General features: G+C 38.8%; 1 protein-coding gene across 1 annotated transcript; it reads right to left on the reverse strand.

Moving 5' to 3' along the window:
- Positions 1-759: 759 nt before the first annotated feature.
- Positions 760-14,747, reverse strand: LOC120616954 (zinc finger protein 709-like). Its single transcript, XM_039880504.1, has 4 exons — positions 14,423-14,747; positions 4,961-5,087; positions 4,695-4,755; positions 760-4,321 (listed from the first exon to the last, which is right to left on the reverse strand). The coding sequence occupies exons 1-4, from the start codon at positions 14,423-14,425 to the stop codon at positions 2,305-2,307; spliced, it is 2,208 nt and encodes a 735-aa protein (XP_039736438.1). The 5' UTR covers positions 14,426-14,747; the 3' UTR covers positions 760-2,304.
- Between the last annotated feature and the right edge of the window lie 260 nt (positions 14,748-15,007).

The raw sequence follows: 15,007 nt of genomic DNA on the forward strand, positions 1-15,007 counted from the left end.
ACCTCTTTTTGCCTATAGGCACAATCTTGCAGGTCACCAACAAGAGGGCACTGATAAAAACCATGATCTGAGTTTTTGGTAGTAAGAATAAATGAAAAGTGAGTTTCAGGACAAAAATTTTAAGTATAAAAGAATAAAAAATAAAGTTAGCTGAAAAAATACTTGTATGCACATGATAATACTGACTCATAATGTATAATGATTAAATGAAAAAAACTGCAATGTTTATCTGAAAACTCGTAATTATAATGGGACATTTTCATATACCCTCCCAATATGTGAAAAACACAATATTAGCATACAACAGCTTGGAAAAGTTAGTGAAATATTTCTATAAAACAACTAGAGAAGTGTTCCTTTGTTAGAAAAATGCACATACATTTAATTACATGCAACCAAACAACTGAAAACACAGTGCAGGATTACATTCAGCTACAAGTAATAAGAAACACCTTCTTTCTTCCTGACGGAAGGAAGGCGCTTATTCTTACATGAAATGACTGGGTCAAGGCGGCCAGTATACTATGCAGGAGAGGAAAAGAGAACACCTATGTCATTCTTTTTGATGGCACCACTGCAGATGTCGTGATTAATCAGGAAAACATACTCATTAGCACCACTAACAGCATAAAACTATTTCTTATACAAATTAGACCCTCTGTGGGTATAATCCAGAGAAGAGGGGAATCAGAGAATACTCTCAAGCAGGAAAGTCTGAGTTAATTTCCCGGTGCACACAAGAAGGCTTACAGAAAAATCCACATTTTGATGGAAATTTAATATGGATTTTGTCAAAATATCAGTGGAAACCTATACCAATAAGAAAATGGAAATCGAACAGTTGGTGGTAGTTCTGAGAACAGTCTCGATTGGAAAGGCAAAGACTCTGGAAAATTGGAGAAAGACTGTCCTCAAAGTTCCTATACATCTGTCTCTTTCTCAGTATGGTGATCACAAAATCTGACTAACATGTTCTTCATTTCTCCCTTCCAAATCTCATACAAGTGAGGCTACTGGTGAATTCTAAGATGCAACCATAAAGGATATGGATTCTGGAAAATCTAGTTCCTTCTCTTACCAATAAGGCAGGATATCTCCTAGTCTAGTTTTAATCTATGACAGGTCTCTCTTCTTAAAGTCTATCACCAAATACAATGGAAAGGAAGGACAAAAAGCAAAGGCCCAAATACAAAATGAATAATGAACATCAAACTATGTTCTTTCATAAACTTGTCATACATAAAAATTTACTCCAAATGTATTTTAGTATAAAAATTGGAAAAGGCTCTTATACCTATCACTCCCCCCCCGACCCCCCAAAAAAAGCTTTGCTAGAGAGATAGGATATATACAATCAGAGATATCCAGGTACTGTTGCAAGGATAGTAGGACAATTCCAAACACCAAACTTTCATTTTTCATGGCCCCTAACACAGAACAAAGAAAACATTATGAAAGAAAGAAAAAAAAACATCAAAAAGTTAAACCTAATTGCGTATTACAAATATACTTCAACTGACCCATGGATACAATAGGCTTCAAAATGGGGAGGAAAGAGAAAATATTCACAATTTTGAGGAAAAGCATTACCTATTGTTGAAAGATGACTCAGAATAATCTTACCTCAGTATTCATTTCTGAAAATTAGTAGTAGAAATATACATTCCAGTAATGTACTTTCAGAAAGAGGCTTAATAAATACGAGATATTTACAACTTTAATAGCAACTCTTCCATGTTGAAAGTTTTCTGGAACATTACATGTGGTTTAATTACCACCAAGCTTTCTCCTGTTACTTGCATTATATTTGTTTTTGGTGGCAGTTTTTACTTGTTTACATTCAAATCCAATAGTCACTTCATGCCTTCAGAAAAACCAACTGGGATGATAAAGGTTTCCCCACACCATGAACACTCATATAGTATCTCCATAGTGCATGTTCTCATGAGTCTTCAAATGGTTGTGTGAAAAATGAAGGCTTTACTACAATGTTACATTCATAGTTCTCTCTGACATGAGTTTTTTTTCATGTATCCAAAGGTAACTGGGACACCTAAATGCTTTACTACATTTTTTTACATTCATAGGGTTTCCTCCCAGTACGATTTGTGTTGTGTATTTGGAAACTTAGATGAGAAATGAAAGCTTTACCACATTGCTTGTTATTCAAAGGATCTTTGCTGTGAGGCCTTTCGTGTGTTTGTAAGAAACTTATCTGTAGGCTTAATGCATTGTTTACAATTCACTGGGGTCCTCTCTTGTGTAATTTTTCACGTTTTTTAAGATAACCTGGACACCTGAATGCTACACTACATGCTTTATATTTACAGGGTTTCCCTCCACGTGAGTTCTTTCATGTCTTCGAAGATAACTACGACAAATAAATGCTTTAGCACATTGCTTACATTCGTAGGGTTTCTCTCCAGTATGAGTTCGTTTGTGTGCTTGAAAGAATTTGTGATCTGTGTAGGCTTTACCACATTGTTTACATTCATAGGGTTTCTCTCCAGTGTGAGTCCTTTCATGTATTCGAAGAGAAGTGGAACACCTGAATGCTTTTCTACATTTTTTACATTCATAGGGTTTCTCTCCAGTGTGAGTTCTTTCATGTGTTTGTAAGGAACTCTGAACTCTGAAGGCTTTTCCACACTCCTTACATTCATAAGGCTTCTCTTGAATGTGAGTTATTTCATGTTTTCGAAGATCACTGGGATACCTGAAGGCTTTATTACATTTTTTACATTTATAGGGTTTCTCTCCAGTGTGAGTCCTTTTATGTTTTCGAAAACTAGAAGAGTATCTGAATGCTTTTCCACATTCCTTACATTCATAGGGTTGATCTCGAGAATGAATTCTTTCATGTGTTTGTAAAGAACTATGATGTCTGTAGGCTTTTCCACATTGTTTACATTCATAGGGTTTTTCTCCAGTGTGAATGTTTTCGTGTCTTTGAAGATCACTGGGTGAAATAAATGATTTACTACATTTTTGACATTTGTGGGGTTTCTCTCCAGAGTGATTTCTTTCATGTCTTCGAAGATGACTGGCTGAACTGAAGGCTTTACCACACTGTTTACATTCGAAAGGTTTTTCTACACTGTGATTTCTTTCATGTATTTGGAAACAGAGATGAGACTTGAAGGCTTTACCACATTGTTTACACTCATATAGTTTCACTCCTGTGTGAATCCTTTCATGTGACTGAAGATCTTGATAACGTGTGAAGGCTTTTCCACATTCTTTACACACATAGGGTTTCTCTCCTTTATGAGTCCTTTCATGTGCTTTCAAACTTAGATAATATCTGAAGGCTTTTGCACATTGTTTACACTGATAGTTTTTCTCTCCAGTGTGGATGGTTTCATGTATTTGAAGAGAATTCGAAGAACTCAAGGCTTTTCCAAATTGTTTACATACCGAGGGTTTCTTCCCAGTATGACTTCTTTCATGTGTTTGGAGGGAAATGTAAACTCTGAAGGCTTTACCACATTCTTTACATTCATAGAGTTTCTCTCCACTGTGAGTCCTTTCATGTCTTTGAAATGAGCTGGAAAAAATAAATGCTTTCTCACATTTCTTACATTTATAAGGTCCTTCTCCTGTGTGAGTGATCATGTGTACTCGAAGGCTTGAGAGAGCACTAAAGGCCTTCCCACATTCCTTACATTTATAGGTCTTTTCCCCAGTATGGCTTCTTTCATGTCTTTGAAGAGAATGGAGAGAATTGAAGTCTTTATTACATTTTTTACATCCATAGGGTTTCTCTCCTGTGTGAGACCTCTCATGTGTTTTTAAAGTTTTATGATATCTAAAGGCTTTACCACATTGTTTACATTTATAGGATTTCACTCCTGTGTGAGTCCTTTCATGTGACTGAAGACCTTGATAAGATGTGTAGGCTTTTCCACATTCTTTACATTCATAGGGCTTCTCTCCTTTGTGAGTCCTTTCATGTGTTTTAAGAGTTTCCTGATATCTATAAGCTTTTTCACATCGTTTACAATAATAGGGTTTCTGTCCAGGGTGGGATCTTTCATGAATTTGAGGTGAAGTTGAAAAACTAAAGGCTCTCCCACATCCCTTACATTTATAGGGCTTGTCCCCACATATCAGATACTCACGCGGCTTGTGTCCGCTGTGACATTTTATATGCCTATTATGAGATGACTGCTGCATGAAGCCTTTACCACACACATGATTTTCCCATGGTTTTACTTCAGGAAGAGTTTTCTTGTTCAGATTGAGATGTGAAATAACACTGAAGTTTTCTCCACATTGACTACTCTCTTTCATTGCATAGATTTTGTCTATCATATGACTTCTGTAAAAACCAAGATGCACATTAATGACTTATTAGTAAAAGGTTTAAACTATATTTTTATGACTTATACCAAAAGTATAGGTTTTCTGCCTCATCTACATTGTTTGAAATTGGACATACTGAATGTTCTATAAAGAACTTTGCCTTGTTATTATTGAAACAACAATATTCACATATAGGGTTTATTTCTATTGTTTGCGAGTGAACTATTTTGCAAACACTGAACATCTATATCATATATAAAAAAGTAATTTGGTAAAAGTGTTCTGAGAATAAATCTGGAGAAGGGGTTGTTTTGGTTGCTTCTTTTTAAAACTTTGTAGCATACCAGGATGCCCACGTAAGACAATGTTTTTTATTATGTGTGACTCACCTTAGTGTTCTCCCATGGTTTTTGTGCTGATCTTTGGTGTCATGTTTTTCCCATTTCTTCCCTAAAATGCAGACCAACAAAAATGAATCGAAAGTATTTGAAATTATAGAAAAATTATTAGATTCTAGGTCCATGAATGACTGTCACAATGCTCAGTTTATTGACCAATGGCCTCCCTTCCCACATTGTACATCTTAGAACAATGCTAATGGGCAGAAAACACTTACCCTCTAATTGACAAGGTGAAAGTAAGCTGTCATCCTTACCCACTGAGGCCAGGCTCCTGATGGTTTCCCGCATCACCTCTCTATAGAGTTTCTTCTGTGAAGGATTCAGTAAGACCCACTCCTCCAGGGTGAAGGTCACAACGACATCCTCAAAAGCCACTGAGTCCTAAATCATCCAACATGTGTATATTGTAAGATGTTGTGAGACTGACAGCAGTGGACATCTATACTCCATTTATAGGAAGGTTACATATGACTCTGTCATCTCCAAACATTTATTCTATGACTTGGTCATCAGAAACATTCTCTCTTCATACTTTCTCATAAATTTAACAGCGTCATATACATATGGAAATTATTTTCACACTTTCACAGTGATCACATTCCATCTTCTTTTTTCTCTAATGGTAAGGTAAAGAGCATGCTGGGAAAGGATGGAAATGCTATACAAATAAAATGAATATAACTTTAAAAACATCAATTCCTTGTTAGAAAAAATCTTTCATGTCCTTCCTTATTACCCACCATTTATAGCACTCCATGAGGCAGAGGGTCACATCTGCATGACGTTTCAGTGAATAAAAACATAGTGGGAAACTGGAAGATTTTTCTTCTATTCTCATCACCAAAAATGAAAGTCCAGGTGGTCATACTGTCCTAAAGTCCTCCAGGCCATTAGAAGTACAGGCATACCTCATTTTATTTTGCTTCGCTTTTGTGCACTTTGCAAAAACTGTATTTTTATCAACATTGGAACCAGACCCTCCACTAGCAAAAAGAGTATGACTCACCGAAAACTAAAACAATGGTAGCATTTTATAGCAGCAAAGCATTAATTTTTTTTTTTAATTTTTCAATTACAGTTGACATTCAATATATTACTTCCAGGTGTACAGCATAGTGGTTGGACATTATATAATATCAAGTAATCCACCTGATAAATCTAGTGTTCTCCTGACACCACACATAGTTATTACAATATTATTGACTATATTCCCTATCCTGTATTTTACATCCCCACAATAAAGCATTTTTAGTTAAGTACATACATAGAAGCACAAAAGACCCCAAAGCTATCCTGAGAAAAAAGAACAAGGCTAGAGGCATCACTCTGCCCGACTTCAAATTATACTACAAAGCGACAATAATCAAAACGGCATGGTACTGGCAGCAAAACAAATACATGGACCAGTGGAACAAAATCGAGAGTCCAAAAGTAAACCTATATTTAAATGGACAAATAATTTTCGACAAAAAAAGCCAAAAACATACAGTGGAGAAAGGAAAGCCTCTTTAATAAATGATGCTGGGAAAACTGGAAAGCCACCTGCAAAAGAATGAAACTAGACTTGTCTATCACCACACACCAAAATTAACTCAAAATGGATTAAGGACCTAAATATGAGACCTGAAACAATAAAATGCATAGAAGAAAACATAGGAACAAAACTCAAGGACCTTGGACTTAAAAAGGATTTTATGAATTTGACCTTAAAAGCAAGGAAAGTAAAAGCTAAAATAAGTGAATGGGACTACATCAAACTAAAAAGTTGCTGCTCAGCAAAAGAAATTGTCAACAAGATAAAGAGAGAACCATGCAAATGGGAAAATATATTTGCAAGCAACACCTCCGATACAGGCCTAATATCCAAAATATACAAAGAACTCATACGACTCAATAACAACAAAAAACCAGATGATCCAATCAAAAAATGGGCAGAGGACCTGAACATACACTTTTCCCTAGAGGACATACAAATGGCCAACAAATATATGAAAAGATGCTCAATATCGCTAGCTTTTAGGAAAATGCAAATCAAAACCACAATGAGATACCATCTCACACCTGTTAGAATAGCTATAATCAACAGGACAAGTAATAACAAATATTGGAGAGGATGCGGAGAAAAAGGAACCCTCATACACTGCTGGTGGGACTGCAAATTGGTACAGTCACTATGGAAAACAGTATGGAGGTTCCTCAAAAAACTAAGAATTGATCTACCATATGATCCAGCAATCCTTCTACTGGGTATTTACCCCAAAGACTAGAAAACCCATATCCAAAAAGATATGTGCACACTGATGTTCATAGCAGCATTACTCACAGTGGCCAGGACATGGAAGCAACTGAAGTGTCCTATGATAGATAATTGGCTAAAGAAGCTGTGATGCATATATACAATGGAATATTACTCAGCCATAAGAAGAGATGAAATACTGCTATTTGCGACAACATGGATGGACCTCGAGATAATCATGCTGAGCGAAATAAGCCAGACAGAAAAAGTTGAAAAATCACATGATATCGCTTATATGTGGGATATAAACCTAAAAGCCACAAATGAACAACAAGAGACTGAAAACAAACAGAGACTCATGGACATAGACTATAGACTAGTGGTTACCAGAGGACTATAGAGTAGTGTTTACTAGTGAGGTGGGGGAGGAGAGGGGAGGCAGATGGGGTAAAGAAGTTCAAATATGGGGTTTAGGGGGAGGGTGAAGTGGGTAAAGGGGATCAAATATACGGTAGCTGAAGGAAACTGGACTTTGGGTGGTAATCACACAATAAAATATACAGATGTCAAATTATAATGTACACCTGAAAATTATATAATTGTATTAACCAGTGTTATCCCAATAAACTTAAAAAATAAAAAATAAAATAATTAAGTACATACATTAGTTTATTAGATATAATGACATTACACACTTAATAGACTACAGTATAGTGTAAATATGACATTATATGACCTGGGAAACCAAAAAATTCACGTGACTCGCTTTATCGTGATATTTGCTAGAGCTGAACCCACAATATTTCCTAGGTATGCTTGTAGTCAGATGAAGCGGACTGGATGAAAATATTATTGTAAGAAAACAATGATTTTTATCTCATGGAATATTTATCACTGACCCAGTTCTTTCTTTCTCTCCCTGATTTGATAGGCTAGAAAGTTATTATTTGGAAATTAGAGTTCAGACACGAAAAAGAAAGCATGACAGCTTAGACCACAAAATCCCTATACTCCTGTGCCTCAGGGCCGCTTCCAGCCAATGTTTAGCATAGATGGACACACACCCTGAGATAATAATATGCCAGAAGTGTGCTTTCCAGCGGAACCATAATAGTCAATCCTGAGTCCTGCTGACATTGAGGAACAGGTTAAAAGTTGCAGACTGCGGGACAGTTCACTGACATCCACCATGGCTTGATAATGAATTTTCTCATGATTATAAATTACATAAACATGTCAGCAGTGCTTTCCTGCAAAATAACTTAAAATCTCCATTCCCCAGTCAGGAGGAAGTGTTTCCTGACCAGCCACTCTAGAGGCTGCCCTCCCTTCTGTCATTTCAAAGCTCCACTGGGGAGTAAAGGAGCATGATCGCTCAATCCCTGAGCATGGGTTCCCTCAACTGATGACCCAACACATGGCCAACAAGGTATGAAAGGGGTTACTGCTTCCATAATTGAGTCTCTGGGAAGCGTAAGGCAGGCCTTTCAAGCAGGCATGAAATAGTTTGAGAGAGCTGGGGTGAGAATTAACTCACAAGGGTAGGAGCGTGCATGGATTCAATTTCTTGCTTCTCCAAAGGATGGAGACTAATGCTTTCTTATCACTTTGCACAGATGTGGGGGACAAGGAGAAGAAAAAAGATGAGGCTTTAAAGCTGTCAGCTGTCAATCGTGAAAAACTGGACTCAAAGACTTCTAGTTTCTGGGCTGGCATTTAAATACCTTAGTTGTTATCATTAACCTCACTAGAAAATACTTTTAAAAATTGAAATAAACTTCTCTTTGTAGATTCAACAGAGTATTTAGGTCACAGGATAACCCAGTGTCTCCAAAATTAACAAAGAGAAAACAAACATGGCATTCTTAACATGGTCTGTACACACACCAAAAAAATCTATTTCAACAGAGTCTCATGCAAAAACAAAAAGGCATAAAAAAGAACACAATATCCATGAACTCTGGGAAAACCTTCTTTAAACAGAAAGTTCAAATACACACCATGGGACCATTGAAGGAAGAGAAAGAAAAGACAAGAAGAAATCGGTGAAGTAACAATTCCTGAGATTTGCCTAAAATTAATGATAGCACATTGTAGATCAAGGAAGCTCAGAGAACACTAAATACTATAATAAAAGTGTATACCCAACTATCTCATATTCACACTATGAAGATTAAAGATGAAGATTAAAGACAAATATACTTAAAGAATCCAGAAGGGAAAACACTTTAGTTATTAAGAAACAAAGATTAGAATTAAATCAGACTTCTTTTCACAAACCATGCAAACAAGAAAAGAGTGAAATGTTTAAAGTTTAAAAAAAAATGCCACTCTCTTAGAATTCTATGTCAAACAAAATTATCTTTCAAAAATAAAGAAGAAATAAGTACTTTTGAAACAAAAATTGAGTCAATTTGTCATTAGTATGCCTACTTGGAAGAAATGTTCAAAATTCATCAGAAAGAATGTAAAGGGTAAAGGTGAGGTACTAAAAAAATCTACATAAAATGTTTTTTTATTTCTTATATTTAACATAATAGATGACTGTTGAAAGTAATATGAACTGAAGTCCACTTCCTTCCTGAAACCAAGAAGAAATAGCTATAGTCCCTCTCAGCACCCACAGCATTGTCTAGATTCTTTTTTGTATTTGGGATGCAACATATTCCTTGTTTACAAATTTTACTTGAACATATTTATGCTGTTACTTGCAAGCTGCCCCATCTTCAATGGGCACCCCTACCATCGAAGGCTCTAGGCTGTTTAAATCACCATAAAACAGGCACAACTGGTGGTGTCCTCAGAGACTCCTTCACCATAGAAGCTTCACTGACCACTTCCCGTGCCTCTTGGAGTCATTGCCACTTTATTTGGCAATTATGAGCTTGTGGACAAGTGAAATTCCTGACAACAATGTGACAGGAACAGAGAAGGGGGAACTGGGATTAGTGTGGTATGAGGTACTTGCACAACCAGTGAAGTGGTGTAGTGTGACTTCACATAGGAGATGACTTAGTTGTAAATGTGTACTGGAAACTCAAGGGCAACAATCAAAATAGTTTAAAAATATGTGTCACTGATATCCTAAGAGGGGAGAAAAAAAGAATCAGGTAAAATGCTCAATTAAAGCCAAAGAAGGCAGAAAAAGGTAGAAGACAAAAATAAACAAAGAACAAAGGCAACATACAAACAGTAAAAGGTGTGGTAGATATTAATCCAACTGAATCAATCACCACTTTCATCATCAATGGCCTCAATGCAATTGAAAGATACAGTAACATCGGATTTCCAAAAACAATTAGATGTTGTCTTACAAGAAAGATACTTTAAACATAAAGACAGGGATAGATGAAAGGTAAAAGGATAGGGAAAAAAAATGTACCAGGCTAACACCAATGAAAAGAAAGCTGCCACAGGTATGTGAATTTCAGACAATCAGGAAGGAGAGTTGAACTAAACCGCACCATGTAATAAATGAATTTCACTGTAATCTATATGATGCTTCTTGCAACAGCCAAATTCACATTCTTCTTAAGTTCACATGGGACATTCACCAAGGCAGAATACATTCTGGGGCATAAAACACACTAACAGATTTGAAAGAATAGAAATCATATAAAATATGGTTTCATACCACTAAGGCATTAATCTGGAAATGAATAACAGGGAGATAGTTAATAAAAACCCCAAAATGTGAAAATTCAACAACACACCTGTAAATAATGAAATGAAAATAAAACTTATAAAAGGTTGTGGGAGGAAGCTTTTGCAGGAGCCCTTGCATGCAGTGAGCTTATTTGCAGAAAGCAAGCATATTTACAGAATCAGAAAGCTGATTAGTTTTTAATGAAATTCCCCAAATTTCCTCTTCAATATCAGTAGTGGTCCAAAGCAGAGGCCTGATGTCAATGGCCCAAGCCAAGGCCCTCTTGACCTGCAAAGGGAAGTGCTTGAAGGCCTAGTGGTTCTCCCTAGGGAGCCTCCCCTTCTCCTGCAAGGTGTCTTTCCTGCTCACACCCTCCATGGAGAAGCCTTGGATGAGAAGCTGCAGCCCTGGAGAGCTGGGGGTGCAAGTGTACCTGGGGGAGGGTGATGCTGCCCTTTCTGAGGTTGTGGTTTCCTTAGGCCTCAATGTTTTAGATATTTTATTTGAGTTTTCCATCCACAGTGCAAGTGTGCTCAGAGTGTGTTTGCACACATTGAGAAAGTCTGTGAAGTTCAGAGGTTCTGTCTTGTGGACAAAGAGTTAGGAATTGGAGCGTTTGTTTGGGTCAGAACTCAAACTGAATCAGGCTGAGTTTCCTCACTGTGAGAATGGAAGCTTGGGCAAGAGAGCACTTCCATGCTTAGGGATGGGGTTGGGCTCCCAGAGTTCATTTCTGGGGGCAGCTCAGGTGTCATAGCACCCATTCTCCTAAAATAACCCATAGTGACCAGGAAAGCTCTGAACCAATCACCGATAAATTAAAATTCAGTTAAATTAAGTCTTCCAAATTGGCTTCACAAAATGGGACTCCATGGTCCATACCCCTCACTTAAATTAGTTAATCTGGTGTAGTGTAAATTAAAGAGGACCCCGAAGGGTTGAAAATTGTTATATGAACCCTTTTAGGGAGAAGTGATTATCCCCAGTGCTTGTCCTTTGAACAGCTGAATCTGTCCTATCCTTAAACCTGGAAAGAATGATTGACACCTCACAGTAGATTGCTGCAATCTGAAGGTTGTGGTGTCACCAAATAAAACCCTACACCCGATTCCCAATATTATGGGAATTACCGACTCCATCCACTTAGCAACTGGTACACATTCTGCTATCACAGATTTGGTTAAGTCTGTTTCATTCAGTGCCTATGTCAACAGTCTCTCAGCTGCAGTTGGCCTCACCTCTGTAGGGATGATACACCTTTACCTGGTTCCCCTCAGGGAAGCTCAGCACCGCACAAAGTCTCTGCAGGGAAGATCTGAGCTGCATTAACCTTGCTCAGGAGAACAGGCGTGACATGACATTCATGACATTCTCCTTTGTGGACATTATGGACATACATATATAAGAAAAAGAGTCTGGCAAAAAGTGGCTGAACCGTTGCCCCAGACATATTATGAGGCCCTGATGCCTTGGATGCATTAAAAAATTATTAAATTTTTTAATAAACTGAAGTCCACTTCCTTCCTGAAACCAAGAAGAAATAGCTATAGTCCCTTTCGGCACCCACAGCATCGTCTAGATTCTTTTTGTATTTGGGATGCAACATATTCCTTGTTTACAAATTTTACTTGAACATATTTATGCTGTTACTTGCAAGCTGCCCCATCTTCAATGGGCACCCCTACCATCGAAGGCTCTAGACTGTTTAAATCACCATAAAACAAGCACAACTGGTGGTGTCCTCAGAGACCCCTTCACCATAGAAGCTTCAGTAACCACTTCTCGTGCCTCTTGGAGTCACCCATGATGGCTTTGTAATTTCTGTGTCCCTCTTAGTTATGTTACCTAGATCTTTACCGGTTTATTAATCTCGTCAACTAGTTTTTTTTGGTTTATGTTTTCTTCATTGATTTTGCAGTTAATTTCTTTTCTAATTACTATTATTTTAATCTGCTTACTTTGGGTTTGAGTTGCTCTTTTATTGTTTCCTAAATTAGATGTTCGTATTATTGATAATACATCTTTTTTCTAGAATATTTGTTCAGTGGCATCAGGCCTCTGCTTTGGACCACTACTGATATTGAAGAGGAAATTTGGGGAATTTCATTAAAAACTAATCAGCTTTCTGATTCTGTAAATATGCTTGCTTTCTGCAAATAAGCTCACTGCATGCAAGGGCTCCTGCAAAAGCTCCCTTGCACTCTGCTCCACTTGCAAATTTAACTGCTTGTACCCAGCAGCTTGGCTTTCTGTAACAATTCGTATCTGTCCGCAACTGGAGATAACTCCCTGCCTTACCAATGTTACTACTTATAGTCTCCATAGCAACCCCATCATTTGTGAAGGTTTGAGTTCAAACTGACCAATTAGCTTGTGTAAAAATTCTATAATAGAAACAATATTTCAACTGAGCCCACTGCCTAGATTTTCAGAGTAATAAATTTTGAATTCTCTTTCTCTCCTAGTTACTGTTCGGTTTTTCGTTGGACTGGGTTTTGGAGCTCTTGGGATACTTTTCCACAACAGTATTTTAAATGACATGAACTCAGTGTTTGAAGAATCCACCAAAATCACATAAACTCAGCATTTATATGGAAAGGAAGAAAAATGTAAGAGCTTTTCACTAGTTTAACCAAAAAACTCCAAATATCTATTCCTTTAAGGGGGGAAAAAATAAGCTGTCAGTTACTTATTATTTCCAAAGACGGAAACCGGTTTGTAAATAATTAATCTACTTGAACAATTCTGTTCTGCTAGGCTAAGTCCTGGAATTCTATTTTAAAACACCCAAAAGTAAAGCAAACCTCAGAAATTTACTATACATGCTCAGGGGAAAAAAGAAGGATTCTATGAGAAATGGTATGTAATACCAAGGTTGTTTTTTTTTTCCTGAAATTCACCTCTTTTGTGCCTCTTTGGAACTATTTTACACGGTCTTCCGATCATATTGATTAAATACATTTTACTCCTATTGAAAAACAGATAATTAAGTCAATAAATAATTTCAAGCGACAAACGCCGTGAGGGGCAGTGCTGACAGGAGAGACCACCCAGGAAAGTTTCAAGGAGGAGCCCGCACCCAAAGGACTTCCCGCAGGACGTCTGTGCCCAGGGGAGGTCCTGGCGGAGAGGAACGGGGATTTCATGCAACATAGTTCCAGATGGTCATTCTCGGCTTTCGTCTCACCTATAATATCCACAGGAATATAAATCTTTAATTTATATTTAGCCATTGCATGGCTCTGGGGAAATAACATGAAAATATTGGGTCTGTTGAAATGCACCCGGAGGACAAACAGTTGATAACGATGCTGTGAATCGCAGAGGGGAAGCTGGCTTAGGGCACGAGAGGAGGGAATCTGGAAATTTAGGGGCTTGTTGCCAGTCCCAGAAAGAGGTAGGCTGGGGGGACAAGGTCGTAGATTTGAGATTCTGCTCCCCAAACACTTGGAAAACTCAGGAGAAAAAAAGGCTGCCCTTCGGGAGAAATAAAGGGACTGGCGACCACATGAACCCCAGAAACGGAGTCACTACTGTCCCCGAATGACCCTCCCCGTGGTCACAGCACCATCGGGGGAGACGCGGGGCTGCGGTGCAGAGCTGCCCAGAGGCTCGGGGGCCTGAGTCCCCGCGCTCAGTGTCGGGGCAGGACTTCCGGGGCCCCGGCTGCCGGCCCAGGACCCACTCTGCGTGCTGGAGGGGACTGAGGTCCCGGCGGCGCCCCGGGAGAACTCGGGTCCGCAGACTCCTGACTTGACCTCGGGGAGTCCGGGTCTCGCTCCAGCGGGTTCCAACCAGCCCCTCGTCAGTCTCTGCACTCGGCCCCACACTCACCATCTCTGGGTTTCCGGGGTCTTCCTGAGTCCTGCCTACGACTCTCACGCAGATCAGAGCGGGACAGAGGCGGCACCAAAGACACCAAGGATCATAAAGGGTAAGTAAGCGAGGAGTGGACCCCAGCAGGGCTGGAGCAGAAGGATCTATAGGCCTTTTAGGTGCGTCGCCCCACCCGCCGCCTCTGCGGTGCCCCTGATTGGGCAGCTCCCTTTCCAGTCTGAGTGACAGCCAGCGGGAGGATGCGTGGTTCAGCTTAAAGGGCTTCCGCTGTTGGGCGGGGAACCTGTCCCGACCTGGCTCAGTTGCATTTAACCAGACTGTCTCATGGCCCGGGGCCGACGCCCTAGTCCCTGCAGCATTTTAGGAATGAGTGGCAAAGCTGGCTCTAATATTAAACAGAGTGACTGGAAAGCATACCTTGGTTGGTAAATAGAAGGCACAGACTTCCTATTCTCCAGGAAGTTAATAAAAGTTTTAGAAACTGTCTTTGAACAAAAGAAGTCTTCTGAAACTGCGCAATACCAACATCCCAGGTCCCCCTTTCTCCAGGTGCTCCATAGATCCTGTACATTCTGATCGCTC

Source organism: Pteropus medius, unplaced genomic scaffold, assembly GCF_902729225.1.
Source record: "Pteropus medius unplaced genomic scaffold, Ma_sr-lr_union100, whole genome shotgun sequence".
In the NCBI taxonomy this organism is placed as follows: Eukaryota; Metazoa; Chordata; class Mammalia; order Chiroptera; family Pteropodidae; genus Pteropus; species Pteropus medius.

What these genes read in the sequence shown, in the direction of transcription:
- LOC120616954 (XM_039880504.1), bottom strand. An exon ending in CAGGAGCCTGGCCTCAGTGG is followed by an intron (nt 4,756 to 4,960) that starts GTAAGGATGACA and finishes TCTGCATTTTAG; the next exon opens with GGAAGAAATGGGAAAAACAT. An exon ending in AACCATGGGAGAACACTAAG is followed by an intron (nt 4,322 to 4,694) that starts GTGAGTCACACA and finishes TGGTTTTTACAG; the next exon opens with AAGTCATATGATAGACAAAA.